This window comes from Ictalurus furcatus, chromosome 10 (assembly GCF_023375685.1).
Source record: "Ictalurus furcatus strain D&B chromosome 10, Billie_1.0, whole genome shotgun sequence".
Taxonomy (NCBI): domain Eukaryota; kingdom Metazoa; phylum Chordata; class Actinopteri; order Siluriformes; family Ictaluridae; genus Ictalurus; species Ictalurus furcatus.
Window position 1 is genome coordinate 26,191,895 of NC_071264.1, and position 16,000 is coordinate 26,207,894.

General features: G+C 42.8%; 1 protein-coding gene across 6 annotated transcripts in view; it reads right to left on the bottom strand.

The window, feature by feature from the left end:
- The window catches only part of myo9aa (myosin IXAa), a 122,683-nt gene that overhangs the window by 11,520 nt on the left and 95,163 nt on the right, over positions 1–16,000 (bottom strand). For 5 of the 6 annotated variants that reach the window (XM_053634978.1, XM_053634977.1, XM_053634976.1 and 2 more), the window contains 14 exons: positions 12,172–12,300; positions 11,728–11,767; positions 11,516–11,638; positions 9,765–9,845; positions 9,569–9,679; positions 7,594–7,716; positions 7,231–7,380; positions 4,860–5,176; positions 3,019–4,410; positions 2,822–2,921; positions 2,362–2,559; positions 661–767; positions 409–539; positions 104–312 (listed from right to left, as the gene is read on the bottom strand). In XM_053634978.1, the coding sequence (XP_053490953.1) occupies positions 104–312; positions 409–539; positions 661–767; positions 2,362–2,559; positions 2,822–2,921; positions 3,019–4,410; positions 4,860–5,176; positions 7,231–7,380; positions 7,594–7,716; positions 9,569–9,679; positions 9,765–9,845; positions 11,516–11,638; positions 11,728–11,767; positions 12,172–12,300 (3,211 nt within the window). The remainder of the gene's footprint in view (positions 1–103; positions 313–408; positions 540–660; positions 768–2,361; positions 2,560–2,821; positions 2,922–3,018; positions 4,411–4,859; positions 5,177–7,230; positions 7,381–7,593; positions 7,717–9,568; positions 9,680–9,764; positions 9,846–11,515; positions 11,639–11,727; positions 11,768–12,171; positions 12,301–16,000) is intronic. The other variant, XM_053634981.1, reaches the window with a different exon arrangement.

Sequence of the window (16,000 nt, forward strand, 5' to 3'; positions counted from 1 at the left end):
GTTACATGAAACATTAGGTTAATTCTGTATTTTTCTACATTGACGTTAAGGTCGCTTTCATTCGGGGAACAGTCTGTAGACCAGTGCTGACTTGTAGCAGTACCTTCTTCATGAGGAACTCGTTCATACTCCTGTAGTCATTGGCGCATGTAAGGATCTGCAGTGCGTCGTTCTGCCACTGGGCGGGCTCTAGAGTCACACTGCTGATCTTCACGCTGCGGCGCCGCTTAATTTTGGGCGAGGGCTCCTTGTTCTCCTTGAACTCTGGCAGGGAGCTGGAGTCAGGGCTGTGAGGAGGGGACAAGCACTCCCCTGCGCGCACACACACACAAAAATTCTTTAACACAGGAATCTATCGGCCTACATGAAAACCGTTTCTTTTCTTTTTTTTTTTAAACATCATCTCACCTTCAACCATGAGGAATGCAGTATCAGGATAATCCCCGTCTAGAGATTCTCCGGAATACGGCAGTCTGTCTCTGGATGATTTCTTCTCTCCCTGCTTGGTCTTTCCCCAAAACTTCATCTTGCCCCGAACCCTGTGCGCAAAAAAACAACACACATTCATTTTGATACTTGAAAATAGCTGTTTAAAAAAATAATTAATTAATTTAAAAAAAAGAGAGAGAGAGAGAGGGAGAGAGATGATCAGATTCGGACCTTCCATCTCCGTGTGAAGTCTTTCGAAGGGAGTCACTCTTGCCGAGGTCCCCAGAAGACATGGCTTTATGCATCATCCGCTTTTGCTCTTCCCTGGATGTGAATGGCTGAGAAATGACAAAGTGGTTTGTTTAAACGGATTAGAGAGCGCTCTGTTATTTGCGCTTTCGGGCCACGTTACCGAGTCGTGCAAATACAGATCATAAAATGTTATATCTCATCATCATATACACTACCGGTCAAAAGTTTCTGGACACTCGACTGAAATGTTCCTCATGATCTTAAAACCCTTTTGATCTGAAGGTGTGTGATTAAATGTTTGAAATCGGTGTTGTAGACAAAAATATAATCGTGCCGATGTATTCGTTTCTTTCATTAGAAAACGAACATTTTATTTACAAAAGAATATTTTTTAAACGGACGACTCGGGGCGAAATATTCCGAAAAGCAGCCGATAAGAGTCCAGCGTCGGTGTGAACTCCTTTAATACTGTTTAAAAAGCATCTCAGGGAAATTCCTCAAGAAATCGGTCGAGAAAACGCCAAGAATACATTTCTGGAAATTCTAGGTGAAAAGGGCATCTACTTTGAAGATGCTAAAATATTAAAATATTTAGATTTATTTTGGATTTTTTTTATCACGACATAATTGCCATAGTTCCATTTGTGTTACTCCAGGGGTCTGATGACTTTTATTATGACTATTATTATTATTCTAAAATGTGGAACAAACAATAAAAATAAAGAATGAGTGTGTCTAAACTTTTGACTGGACTGGTAGTGTATATTAACTCTTCACATTTAATCCTATTTCAGCAAACATTCCTTTACCACCATAACTAACAGATTATCACTATCTTTTATTAATCTACACACCTACTGTATATAAACAACCAAATCTCTATCTACTGCATCTGTAAATCTACGTACGATTACCACAGACAGGAATTTCGACGTGACTAAACATTTGCTACAAAACAAAACAAAAAAAAGTGCAAGAGTAATGGAAGACAAGATAAGAGATGGTGAGAGGCAATGAATAAATCTACAAGGTAAAAAGGAACGGCAGACAGGAGGAGACACCGGAGACGTCCTGCTCCCGGCGCGCAGAGGAAACTACCGGTGAAGACAGAGAAAGAGCCGGTGCCTAAAGAGCATGCAGTGATCATTATTCTGGGTGCTGAGACATTGAGGAGACAATGAGAACCTCTGGACAAGATCGCAGATCGAAGGAAACCCAGAGCTACGACGACTGTTACTGTCTAATCTGGTGCAATCATCAGAATGCCAAGCGAGGTGCGGGTTAAAACGTGGAACGTGTGTGTGTTTGTTTTTTTTGGTTTTTTTTACAGTCAGAAGCAGAAACACGCTTGGTTTTATCCACATCTGTGTGGCTGAGGTTTACAACAACAACAATCTATGGAAAACTAATAAATGAGGTGAGAAATCGTTCGGTGTGACCGCCATATTAATGAAAAAGATGCAAAAAATAAAGATTCTGCCATCACAGATGAGGATGATTTTCAAGACGTGTTTCCCAGATTAACAGATAAACACTGTGAAATCCACAGTGCTGCAGTTCTTTAAGTGGTGAGTACAGAGGTCGGTGAGATTCTGGAGGTTAGCCATAGAGAGAAACCACGCCGTCGAGTCTGGCGCCGTAAGAGGGCCTTGTTTTGGGAAGCGTGGACCGTTTAATTACCATTTCTGAGTCACTGTGACATGCGTCTAGTGTCCCCCCCTCTGAGTCCTGCTTGGGGAGGGGTGGGCCAAGAGACAGAGGGGTCTCATCGTACTCTTCCTCGTCTGACTCCCCCTCCCCTGGAGGATTTGAACCGCGGGTCAGGAAGTCTGAGCGTGTCCGCGCCATGCGGGCTTTTTTATGGCCTGGTCTGGCAACCTGATCAACCAAACAATTAAAAACAAAACAAGTAAAAAAACGCTCCTGTGACAATCCCACTGTGCAAGCAGGTGCTCCTGTGATCCAAGATTGTCTCTCCCGAACAGTTCTTACATTACATACAAAAATGCACACGTGTAATGATAATAATAATAATAATAATAATAATAATACAAATTCCTGAGAATTTGAAAGGCTATAGCAAGCTGGCGTTGTCAAACGTAACATTCATTTGCTTATGATGTGTTTTTTTTCCCCTCACCTCACGACTTTTCAGAGGCTTCGAGGATTTGATTTCTGAGGTTCCGGTCTCCCTCTGAACTGCCGCGGACTTCCCCCGACCGCTAAATTCCTTTTCAAGCCTGCAACACAGTCGATTAATTAACGTAAAATTACGCTAAATCGGTTTCTACTGTTTCGGATCGACGACGTGTTATTTAAGGAGAGTCCAACACTTACTTTGAGATGGAAACTTTGTCCTTGGGTGAGAAAAAAACATTTCCATGTCGTTCAGTCATGTTAACGTTGACGCTCGAGGTAGGTGGCATCTTCTGGGCTTCTTTGGCAGCACCTTCTTGAGACTCTGAGGTGAGTTTTGGGGACCATCCATCCAACACATTCTGCTTGTCCTTTGGTCTTTGTCTTGTTTTAGATGGCATATCCGGTTTGTCTTGGGTGTGTAGTGAGGAGGTGAGATCGTGCTCTGGCTGCGTTATGGGAAGACTTCTGTCTGTGACCTTTCCGGATCTTTCTTGCCTACTTTGCTCAATCCTCTGCAGGGCTTCGCCTCTCTGCTTCTCAAACATCTCTCTCTCATATTGGGCAAAGTGCTTGCGTTGTTTCTCCAGGATCTCCTTCTGCTGCCGGATCTGCTCCATCATCTCCTTCTCGTTCTGCTGCTGCTGGTGCTTCTGCCGCTCCTGTTTGGCCTCGTTGAGCCTCTCGAGTCTCTCCAGCATGGACCGGGTGGTGCTTTCACCCTGCGCCAGGCTGGGAGGCTCGCTAGTTTGAGCAGAACTGTGTCTTACTTCTGGTGGCTTCAAATCTGCTCCATCAAGCAGGTTTTCCTTCTGCATGCTAATTATTACCACTACTGGTCTGTGGGTAGACTCCCTCTTGTCCTTTACTGGCTTTTCTGGACTCTGATGCTGAGAGGTGGACGAGTCTAAGCTGGACTTTGCAAATATAGAGCTGCTCTCTACTGGAGGAACGTAGAAAGTAGGAAGAGCATTCTCCAGTTTGGGCAAAGCAGGAAGCTTGTCTGGTTCGGCTTTGGGACTGTTAGATGGAACGGCAGGTGCAAGCGGTTTAGGAGGAAATGTAATCCTGGGGCTGCTGGGGAGCGCTTCATGCTTTAGGTCGCCAGCCTCGTCACATGGCACTTTGTCTTTAGCGTAGTCATCTATTATAACCAGCTCGAAGCTGCCTTTAGAGCTTTGGCTATCTGGAGTGCCTTGAGGTGAGATGCCACCATCACTGGCGAACTCCACAGACCAGCGCCTGTCCTCAGAAGGAGATGTTCCTCCTGTTGCACGCACCTTAAGCAGCTCCAGGCTAAACTTGGCCTGCTCTAACTCCCGCATACGCCGGCTCTCTCTCTTGGCCCGCGTTTTCAGGTTGGAGTCGTCGAACAGGCGTGCTCTCTCTCTGATCACCACCTGAGCCTGCAGTTGCGCTTCTGCCTCTTCTCCTTGCATCTGCAAGCTCCTCTCCCGCTCCTCGTAAGAACGGTCCTCCCACACGCTCATATCCAGACCCATGATCTTTTGTTTTTCTTCCTCTGGAGAGGGGCTTATTTGTCCATTCAGCAGCTGTGCGTCCTTCAACTTCTGCTCTCTCAGCTCTTGGAACCTGTATATTTGAAAGATACCAAAAAGACCGTTGACAGCTGCTGATGAGGTTACACTGAAATGATACTTACCCTAATGCAAAAATATATTTTTTATATATTTTATATATATATATATATATATATATATATATATATATATATAATATATATATTATATATATATATATATATATATATATATATATATATATATATATATATATATATATATATATTCCCAACTGAAATAGAACCAAAACAACTTTACACTTCTCCCAACAAACTGCTCGTGCTTAGTGCTGGAGTGTTTGTGAAATCAGGAGACTTCTGCTTGGCTGACTACCTGTATGATCTGGGCATGAACAAGCTTAGGCCATGGATTGGACTGATCCAGGATATTTTAGAGTCCTGTATTATTAAGCAACATTCCTAAACAAAGCAATTCTCTGTAGCGAGGAAAGTCGCTTACCTCTGCCTTGCCAAATAGCCTCGACATCCTGCTTGGAACAGAACGATGATGTGACGATGGTGGATGTACTGCTCTCTGGCCTTGTAGCTTCTCCAGGCAGCCTGGATCGTGACAGCAGCTTGACTATAGCGTCTATAGCGGCACAGTCTCCAGTTCCTTTGGATTACCAGTACTGCTTCCTTCCATATCAGGAATCTGCGGCGCTCTTGGAAACCTCTCCAAGCTGACTGAATGCAGATTGCTGCTCCTTGTCTGACATTATCATCATATTTCAGCTGCTCGTCTCTTTGATTGGCCTGGCAGCTCCGCCACCAGTCCTGTACGTGAAGAGAAATGCAGTGGATGAGGTCTGCTGAGTGAAACTGTTCGTTTACGCAGGTCACAGAACATGAGTCACGTTTGGCGTGACCGTTTCAGTCCGTTTCAGTTCCAAGTGAACTCTAGACTATTGCAGTGAGAAGGCATTTAACTCTGCAGGACGTGAACGAAATACACCATGTGTTTTGGGCAGCAGTTTTCCATAGATGTGAGCTGCAAAGCGCAAACTGAGCCAAAGGGCTGCGCTGTAGCGCTGCAGAAATGCGACATGTTCTGGATGTTTGGACAGACAAACCCAATTAGAAAAAAAAAAAAAAAATGGTGGATGCAAATTATATTTCAGACCATGTTGTTTTAAATTTATCCAGTAATTTATGTAGTGCCGGCTCCATGTTCTCCACGCTTGGGTGATTTTATTGATTTCTATGTGCACCTGATGAAGATTTGTCCATTAACGTATTTCTGACCAATGAATGAAAGTTTTACGTAGATATTTTCAGTAGGGATGCACCGAAAGTTCGGCCGCATTTTCGGTTTTCGGCCGAAAGACAAAAAAAGGTCGAAAATATATGCCGCCACGCCCCGCCCCTCAGTGCTCAGATTTCACTCTTGATCTAGCCGGCGGTTATCACGGTGCTACCTGGCAAAGCGCGATCATGTCAGCGGTTTGGAAATACTTCAAAGTTTCTGATAAGGACATCAGATTTGCCACCTGCAGTGTTTGTTCCGCAGAAATTTCTAGAGGGGTTACGGTGAACGAGCACTTCTCCACGACAGGTTTGATACACCGCCTGAAAACACGACGTCACGTTCAATATGCACAGTACAGCAAAACAACAACAGTAGAGAGGCCCTCTCCCGTTCTGTGTTTTGCTGTTGTTTTCATTAAAATGATTCTGTAACATACTTAAACTGTTTGTATTTGCAAGATGCTAGCCTAGAGCTGCTAAGTTCATTACTCGACTGCTGTTTTGCATATCGTAATAGTTAACGTTACATTATTTGGATAATTGGATTAAAAAATCTGTTAAATTTGATTGATACAGAACTGAATGAAGAATAATATATTTAATATTGGTTTTGTTTTGGTGTGCTCATTTCTATTAAAAAAAATTGATTGGTTTGTAGTTTTTCAATTTCAGATTCATTAAATTCATGAAATGAATTAAAAAGTCTAATATTAACTCAATTATACAAATTTTTTTTTTTTTTTGTAAATGGTTTCGGTTTTCGTCCAAGTGCATCATGAATTTTCGGTTTCGGCCCAGAATTTTCCTTTCGGTGCATCACTAATTTTCAGCCCTACGCGCCCCTCAGCCAATATTTTTTTCGCTTTTGCTTCACTTAATTTAAACAAAACTAAACCAAGTAGCGAAAAAAAAAAGAAAAAAAAAAAAAGGCATCGACTCCGAGTCAGGCTCCGCAAACAGACTAATAGACGTGAACGCACCCTTTCATTTGAGTTACACAAACATCTGGTTATGCATTATTATTATTATTATTATTATTATTATTATTATTAATAATAATAATAGAAAGACATTATAGAGAGCTATCATACTGGTGTTCAAATAAATCTCTTCCAGCAGTTTGTAGAGACTGTAATTTAGAAAAGAAGTTGAATTAAACGCATTAGTGTCTGAATGAAACACGAGTGAAAGGTTTAAAATGATTCGATTTCTCAAAGGATTGACATTAGAATAACACATCGCTCTGAAAAGGTTTTCGTTGCCAATACAATATTTACATTTCCATAGATCTTTCCCCCGCTTTACATTGCTGCACCGAACGTATTTATTTTTGTTCCATCAAGCAAAGCAGCACCACATGTTCTCTTAAATGATCTAATGAGGAGGAACTGAGCTACTGAAAAGCTAAACAACGCGGCATTACCAAAAATATTTTTCAGTATTACACGGACACGAACAGCCGACAAATCAATCGACCGAATTCCTGAACAAATACAAGAGTGGCTTTTATACAGTAGGAGAGTATAGAAAAGATCTAAATCATGCCTACAGGGCTGGGGAAACCTTGGAGATGTGAACAGTACCTGTATGAGGCGGGTGGCGTGTTTCATCCTGAGAAAACCCTTCCTCTCCCGAACGGCTCGGAAACGGCGCTGAAGATTGACGATCCTCCGCAGCACCTCCTGATGGAGCAGATCCTGGAGCCTCTGGCGTGCCACCTCACGCATGAACACCTGACCCACACACACAGCCAGACAGACCATGTTAGTGACTCCACACCACATACAGAACATTCTCTAGGAACGTGACTAATAAAAGTGGATCGTGTGTGTCATGCTGCAGGTTCGGCTTGTCTTCATTCTTATGCCTGATTCACTTCGATTCAATTAAATTCCACGACAGTAATGCGTTTGTTGCGTTCCTCATGCCGAAAGGTGGAGTCATACCGTCGTGCGGCCCACTTGAAAGCCATCAGGAGCGAGGTCCACCTGGCAGAGGTAGTGCCTGATGTCCTCCTGCGTGGCCTGTAGGTCCTCAGGTAGCATCACATGAAAGTGCCGGACAAACTCCTGATGGAGCGCAAGACAAAATGAACCTCGTCAGATTATTATTTTTGATCTGCTTTTGAGACATCATGTGTGTGACATACAGCTGTTCCAGACTCGCAGCGCCCCCTGCAGTGAATATTCAAAGCTGTCAAGATGATTAGGAAAAACCATTTATATATATTTTATCGCTAAAGGAACACAAGCCTCCTTCTCTGTAGGTTATAGGGGGTGGGCAGCATGGGAAACAGATGCTCTGTGTATGTAATTATTGTAAGGCGCATTCATAACGAACAATAGAGAGGCTGTGGAGGAGGTCAAACTGCCAAGGTGAGCACACTGCCCAGACATTCAGCAATAAAGGCTGCATGTCACTCCTGTGCCAGGGGACTTACCGCAGACTAAAACACTCGCACGGGCGCACGGCCGTGGGGCTTTCTCAAAGCGAACTATACACTACAGGTCAAAATTTTACACATACTCACTCTTTGTTTTTATTTTATTCTTCCACATTTTAGAATATGAATAAAGTCATCAAAACTCCTGAATAACACAACTGAAACTATGGGAATTATATTGTGATAAACAAATCCTAAATAAATCAAAATAATTTAGTATTTTATCATCTTCAAAGTAGACACCCTTTTCGCCTAGAATTTCCAGAAATGTATTCTTGGCATTTTTCTCAACCGATTTCTTGAGGAATTCCCCAGAGATGCTTTTTAATCAGTATTAAAAGAGTTCGCGCCTACGCTGGACTCTTATCGGCTGCTTTTCGGAATATTTTGTACCGAGTCTTCTGTTTAAAAAAAAAAAAAAAAAAAATGTAAATAAAATGTTGGTTTTCTAATGAAAGAAATAAATACGTCGGCACGATTATGTTTTTTAAGATCATGAGAAACATTTCAGTCGAGTGTCCACAAACTTTTGACCGTTAGTGTATATTACTCAAAAAGCAAACTATATTAGCCAGAAGCTTAATTTGATCTAGCAGCACAATTCTTTCAAATATATACACACTGGCCACTTTAATAGCACTTATTCATATGGCAGCAGCGCAGTGTGTTAAATCATGCAGATACGGCTCACGTCAAACGTTGACCTTGGCATGGCCGAGTATTTCCTAAACTCCTGCAAAAATCTTTAGAGTAACTCAAATAGCCGCTCTTTACAGACGAGGTGAGCAGAAAAGCATCTCGGAGCACGTGGCATGTTGAAGCTTGAGGCGGATGAGCCACAGCAGAAGCTCACACTGGGTTCTACGTCTGTCAGATGAAAAGCAGGAATCTGAGACTACAGTAGGCCCAGAGTCATAGAAACTGGACAGTTGGAGATTGGGGTGGGGGGAACTTGGGGCAGAATTCAAATCTTCCGATCACAAGCTCATAATTCTAACCACGGTGCGTAATGGAGAATGCATCATGCACAACATTCCTCACTAAAAACTATTGAAAACTTTTTTTTTTTTTAAAAAACCAGACAAAACAAAAATGTATTATTTTGCTGTTTTTAGATTTTAATGTACTATATCTACATTTTATTTAATATTAGTTCTATGATGTCATCTTCGTGTATTGTAGCACATCTTGAAAATGAACTTTAAAAACTCTAAATCGATTACATTTTTGTTCTCCTGGTACACGGTATAAAACAATGCCAACGATAATAATAATAACTCACGCTCACTGACCGCACCTAGGCACAGAAGACGACAAAACTGGAAAGAGTGATTTCAGCCTTGGATACCACGACTATGACCCAACACAGGAAATGATCTAAACCTTATACACCCCTCAACAGAGGAAGAAAATTCCATTCCAACTTCCAGAGGTTGTTCTGGGAATGTTTTATGGACTTGGGCAGTGTGTGTAAATACCTGAAAGGTATATTTGATGCTGTAGCCTGATTGTCTGATTCGCACAGTCTCCAGCATGCCTGTGTAGCGAAGCTGCCTCAGCACCAGAGTGTCGTTAAATCTCAAGGGCAGCTTGGAGGAAGAGAGACAGAAAGAACATGAACACCTGCCTGTTTTCAGAACGTCTAGTGGTACTAGTGGTACTGTGTTAATATACCTTCTCTGCATTTGAGCGGATGCACTTCACAAAGTAGGGCTCGGACTGCCCGAGAGTCTCCATCAGCTTATTAAGAGATGCCTTGAGAAAGACGCAGAGAGAGAGAGAGAGAGAGAGAGAGAGGGAGAGAGAGAACATAAAACAAATCATTTACGACTCTGACGTCATTCGTGTTAAACCCTGTGACAGGCTTCATTTAAAGTGTGGGAGTATCTCATGGGTAACGTATTTCGAGCATGTTTTTGATCTAGCCTCTTGATGGTTTTATGACATGTGCATATGCTTTTATTTTAAACGAAAGGAATGAGAGCAGTGTAACGCGAGCTATCAGCGTGGGCTGGTGTAATTTACTTCCTGTGAGTTGAGACAGAGTTCATCTCGAAGGACAAAGGAACTGGGGCGACATCTCTCAGAGCCGGGCCCCACCTCAGCCCTCTGTGTGTATGTGTGTGTGTGCCAGTGTCTGAACTGAAGAGAGGAAGGAAAATCATCTATTTTGGTGGTCAGGAATTCACTTTCTCTTCTTCCAAAAAAAGAGATTAATCAGACCTACAACAGGATGTGGGAAGTGAGGTCATCCACACATTTGTGCAGGCTTGTTGCCAGAGGCTGCGTGACTACACACAGCGACGGGTGTTTACGGCTCTCCGATGCGTTCTCGCTGAGAATCGTCAGAATGGGAAATCAAAATCCTACCTATTCTTAAACGCTATATGGAGAAAGGATAAGGGCTCGGCAGATTGTGCTGTTTAAAGGGACTGATTATATATAGAGGTTTTATTATTATATATATTAATATTTATTATTATTATTATATATATATAGAGAGGTTTTATTGAGTAGCCATTAGACAAACCAGATGAAGACAAAAATGAATACAAATATTGTTTAAAATATAAATAAATAAATAAAATAGCACCGAGTAAAAACAGACTGTAAAAAAATGTTATTGAATGCAAAAAACTGACATGATATAATAATTTTTGTTGAGGCTCATAAATACGGGTGGGGTAGGACAGAGAGAGAGAGAGAGAGAGAGAGAGAGAGAGAGAGAGAGAGAGCGAAAGAGACAGAGAGAGGGAGGGAGAGTGACAGATAGATATAGAGAGCGAGCGATAGATATAAAGAGAGAGAACGAGAGCGAGAGAACGAGAGAGCACGATAGAGAGAGTGAGTGATAGAGAGAGAGCGAGTGATAGATAGAGAGAGAGCGAGTGATAGAGAGAGACAGAGAGTGAGAGAGAGAGAGACAGAGAGAGAGGGAGGGAGAGAGAGAGACAGAGAGCGAGCGATAGAGAGAGAAAGAGAGCGAGTGATAGAGAGAGAGCAAGTGATAGAGAGAGAGTGATAGAGAGAGAGCGATAGAGAGAGCGAGAGAGAGCGAGTAATGGATAGAGAGAGAGCGAGAGAAAGAGCGTGAGTAATGGATAGAGAGAGCGAGCGATAGAGAGAGCGTGAGTAATGGATAGAGAGAGAGAGAGAGAGAGCGTGAGTAGTGGATAGAGAGAGAGCGAGTGATAGAGAGAGAGCGAGAGAAAGAGCGTGAGTAATGGATAGAGAGAGAGCGAGCGATAGAGAGAGAGCGAGAGAGCGAGCGTGAGTAATGGATAGAGAAAGAGAGTGTGATGGACAGAGAGAGCGAGAGAGAGGGAGAGAAAGAGTATGATGCACAGAGAGAGAGAGAGCGAGCGCGAGTGATGCACAGAGAGAGAGAGCACGAGAGAGAGCGAGAGAGAGAGCACCACACTAACCTGAAACTGGGCACTAATACTCGGAGGTTTCTTCTTCTTGTGGAGGTGCAGCAGGGACTTGGTGATGCGATCATGCAGTGTCAGGTTGCTCAGGTACTTTAGGGACTTCACGTCCAGCAGGTGCTGTAGCGCACAACACCAGAACCAACAACATTGTCAACATGATATTCTCACAGCTTTAATTAAAGGATAAGTACTCCTGTAATATTTACCTTCGGAAGACTGGGTTTCATTTTGTAGTTTTTGTTCCTCCTGCACAGAGGGAAAGAAAAGGTTAAGATGACTGTAGACCAGGGGTGGGCAATCTTATATGGAAAGGGCCGGTGCGGCTGCAGGTTTTCATTCCAACCGAGCAGGAGCCACACCTGATTCCACCCGTTTAATCCGCTGATCTTGGCTTTCAGTAGACTCAGGTGTGGCTTCTGCTTGGTTGGAATGAAAACCTGCACCCACACCGTCCCTTTCCGGATAAGAGTAGACACCCCTGCTGCAGACTGTTCTCACACTGCACACAGCGTTACCTAATGTACTCAAAATGAGTTCTGGGATCGCTGGCCTTGTTTAGAACGTTTGGTGTCGGGCTCGAGTCCGTTACCACACAGCACTTTTCTTTCTGGATTGGGAATAATGTGACGAATTGAAAAATGTTTTCTTACATCAGAATGCCATGGGCTCTCTCCAGGAGCTTGCTGCTGGTAGAGTTGATAAAGATCCCATCTTCGTCTGTGATTGAGCTGCCGGAAGACAGTCGACTTTGTCTCCCGGAGCGTCCGTTCCTGCTGTCCCTGATGGGCAAAATGAACACACGTGAACAGTCGTACTGTTGAGAATGTGTTTCGAACACTTAGTCTGAAAAATCGCATGCACATGGGCTCCACGTGTATGACTTAATCGCGTAAGTATCATTAAAGAAGCCGTTGTTGAAAATCTTGACTACAGCTGTTGCTGCTTTTCGCTCAGTGGTGTTCTGGCATTTGTTCAGCGTACGGAGCTGGAGCTATTCAGGGCAACACGATCCAGTTAGGATTCACTTTATCGATCCAATAATTCATTAATTCATCTACAGGAAGCGCTGCTCAGGGTCACCGTGGATCTAAAAGCCTCCTAGGGAACACTGGGCGGGAAGTGGTCAGCCACATGCTTTTGGGAGGAGTAAGGAAACTGGATGACCCGGAGGAAACCCACATGGTCACGGTGAGAAAACGCAAACCTCTTTGCCTTGATGACCAGAGAGGGAACGCCACAGCCTGTGGTAGGTGTCATCGTGGGTCTTACCCATAGGCACAACACCATTCTGATTATATTCCCACAGAGTTAAAACACTCCGCATCGCTGTACGTCTCCGAGCCCGTTCGTGCACACATGGAGCACAGGAATCCAGAGATGGAAGTCCCTAGACCCACACCAAGTCATATTCTGTGATCTTGTAACATCATTTTAAAATGGAATAATCAGCAGTTTTAGAGGAAGTGAGCTAAAGCTATCAAACATTCCAGTCCCTCTCTACAGGGACGGACTTTCTGAACTGATTTACAGGCAGGTGGAGACACCACCTTGTGTTAAATGCTTGGATATTGGAGGTCCATCCAGCTCCTCATGAAATATTATCCCCCCCCCCAAAAAATGCATTGACCATATGTATAACCATGTCTATATTGTAGTTGATACTCATTATAGCTGAGACTCCAAATAAGACTGTATGACCATAAAAATGGTTCATATTTTTCCATTTGGCTTTGAGAGACCAATGTTCTTTTGAATTAGTGTCTTTCAACAGCTTTGCAGATCTAAAGGAAATGAAACAACACCGCTTTTATCAGCATGGACTGATCGCTACCACTCTAGTAAGAGTTAAAAATCCCCGCGAGAGCTTCGGCCCGGCAAGGTAAAGCCGCTCCTGCTTCCCCGGCTGAACAAACAGAAGCTCTTGTAGCTTTTAAGCGGTTGGGACGGTTAACCCTAATCCTAGTGAAAACCATTTAACACAAACCACTTAGGCACAGGCTAAACAGAAAGAAGGAGGAAAAAAAAAAAAAAAAAGAGACACACTGCTGCAAGTCTTTGTAGTGTCCAGGGAAAGAAAAGCTACAGCACATCCATCTCGAGGGGCAGCAGGAGGGCTGTGGCTGCCGGAGGTTTATTTTGCAGCTGTGTGTGTGTGTGTGTGTGTGTGTGTGTGTGTGTGAATTAAACCTGCTCCAGTGGATTTACCACACACAGAGACAGCACAAGGCCCGGGACCGCCGGTTCAGTTTCACGCACAGTAAAAGCAAGTCGTGGGGAACAAGCACAAAATTCTACTGAAGGTGGGAATGTTTTTGGGGTTAGTGATTATTTTTGCGAAACAAAATGAAGGTTTTCAGAGCGTTCCAAACATTTTTAGGGTAACGTATCTGACATTTGGCTCACGAGCGAAATCGGATACGAAAGATCCGGGCACGAAACCAGAGTAGGATTATGCACCGTGTCATTTAACATCTAACAAATAGGATGATGTATTACTAAAAAAAAAAAAAAAAAAAAAAAAACCCAGACAGAAAAAATTTAAGACTTAATCTCAAATGAATTAAAAAAAAATAATAATTTGGCTTGGATTAATAAGCAGCAAAGCTATGGTCTAGATTCTGGAGAACTCTCTGTGCTTTCCGTGGAGTTACATCCAACATGCTTAAAAAAAGTCTGAGCCCCAAAGCCCAGGCCCAGATGCATTATGACAGCAATGATAGCCGGCCTCTGGCTGATTTAAACCTCGGGCGTGCACAGACATGCTGCACACAGGGACTTGTAAATAATATACTGCCATAAAATGATATGAACCAAACTTCCTTGAATAAATAAATTAGCTTGCAGCCCGGATCTATAAACACTCGAAAGACAGACAAGAAAAATCTCCACAAACTTAGGTTCAAATTTTATGCATGATGATACCACAAGAAGAAGTGTGTGCATGTTCATGCTTTTTGAATGTGTCGAGTTTTCATTCTAGCTGCCTGTCGAATCCATCATTCAATCCAGAGCTTAAAACTAAGACAAACATCTTTATACTGTGTGCAAAAAAAAAAAAAAAAAAAATTAAACTGTCTAAATAGTTTCAGGCTCGGTGAACCTGGACTCCTTTGCTGCTGTTCATCAGAAGCAGATGCTGCGTGGGGCCCGATCGAGAGCGAATCCTGCTGTAGAGTCAGTGTGAGGCTGGGAGTAATTCAGATGCTCCGCTGTGGACTTTAGGAGGTGGTGGTGGTGGTGGTGGTGGGGGATGATTCAGTATGTGTATCCTCTCAGCCCTGTCCTCTGAGCGAATGTCGAGCTGTGCTTTAACGCCACAGGAAGCAGCTGCGTGGAGTTTAGTGCTCACTTTGTAACCTAGCCAGCGTGTGCGCTTGCAAATCACATTGAGGGAAAACAAAGGAACTATTGTGAGCCACTGGCCGAGGACACGGGGGATAATCCCAATACCATGGAGCCGTTTAGGAGGTATGAAGCGGAGGAGGCATCCCCGTGGTCACCGCATGTCCTCCATAAAGGCCAGAAGAGATCTTATCCACACCTCTTCTGAGTCACTGTCGAGCTTTCATTATTTATATTATATATAGTATTTATCTTGGTTATTTACCAGCTTTCCACATCGTTCTACATTCTGCATCCATACTACAGCTTGTTCTTTGTATGGAGAAGTGTTCAGATTCACAAACACAATCAACCCCAGATTTATTGTTTATACACCCATCATTAAAATGAGTGTAATGTATAGTATAGATATATACTAATACCAAGTCCAACATCGTAGGGTTACTTTAAATATGTAGCGACCATTATATATCTGAGCTAGCAAAAACGAGTCCAAGCATTTCTATTCGTAGGAAATCAAAGTGAAAGAGAACATATCGAGCGAGTTCTGTAAACACACACTTTTGTTTTGCCTTATGGGACATCCTGTGTGCATTTCAAATGAATAACATATTGGGACACTATAGTTTTATTTACTTCTCCCTATCTCTATCTCCCCCGTCTCTATCAGTGCCTCTGCAGTCAAACTCTGCATTTCAGAGGAGTTTTTTTTTTTCCTCCATCTGACCCTTATCACAAATATGATACTATATCTACAAAAAAAAAAAAACCTCCACAAAATAGTTTTGGAGATATTCTCATTTTAAATAAAAATATTTTGGATGATTCATCCTGTACTAATCTTGTGTTCATGCAACTAACCGCTCTCCATCATATAAACCCACTTCTGCGGACAGGCCTTGCTCCACAGTACTGCGTTTCTTTAAAATCCTGGTTACATAATTATCAACAGCCCTGCAATTAATATTTGATGAAGCCTCATCTGGAGAGAATAACACCACAAAGCCCCTTCCATTAACGTCTTATGTTTGGAGAGATGATGACTCAGCCCCATAATTATAATTTGGAATAATTATGCTTAAGGTTAATTCTATAGCTTTGTTTTTGACCCGTTCCATTGAAGGGTGCCAATAATTC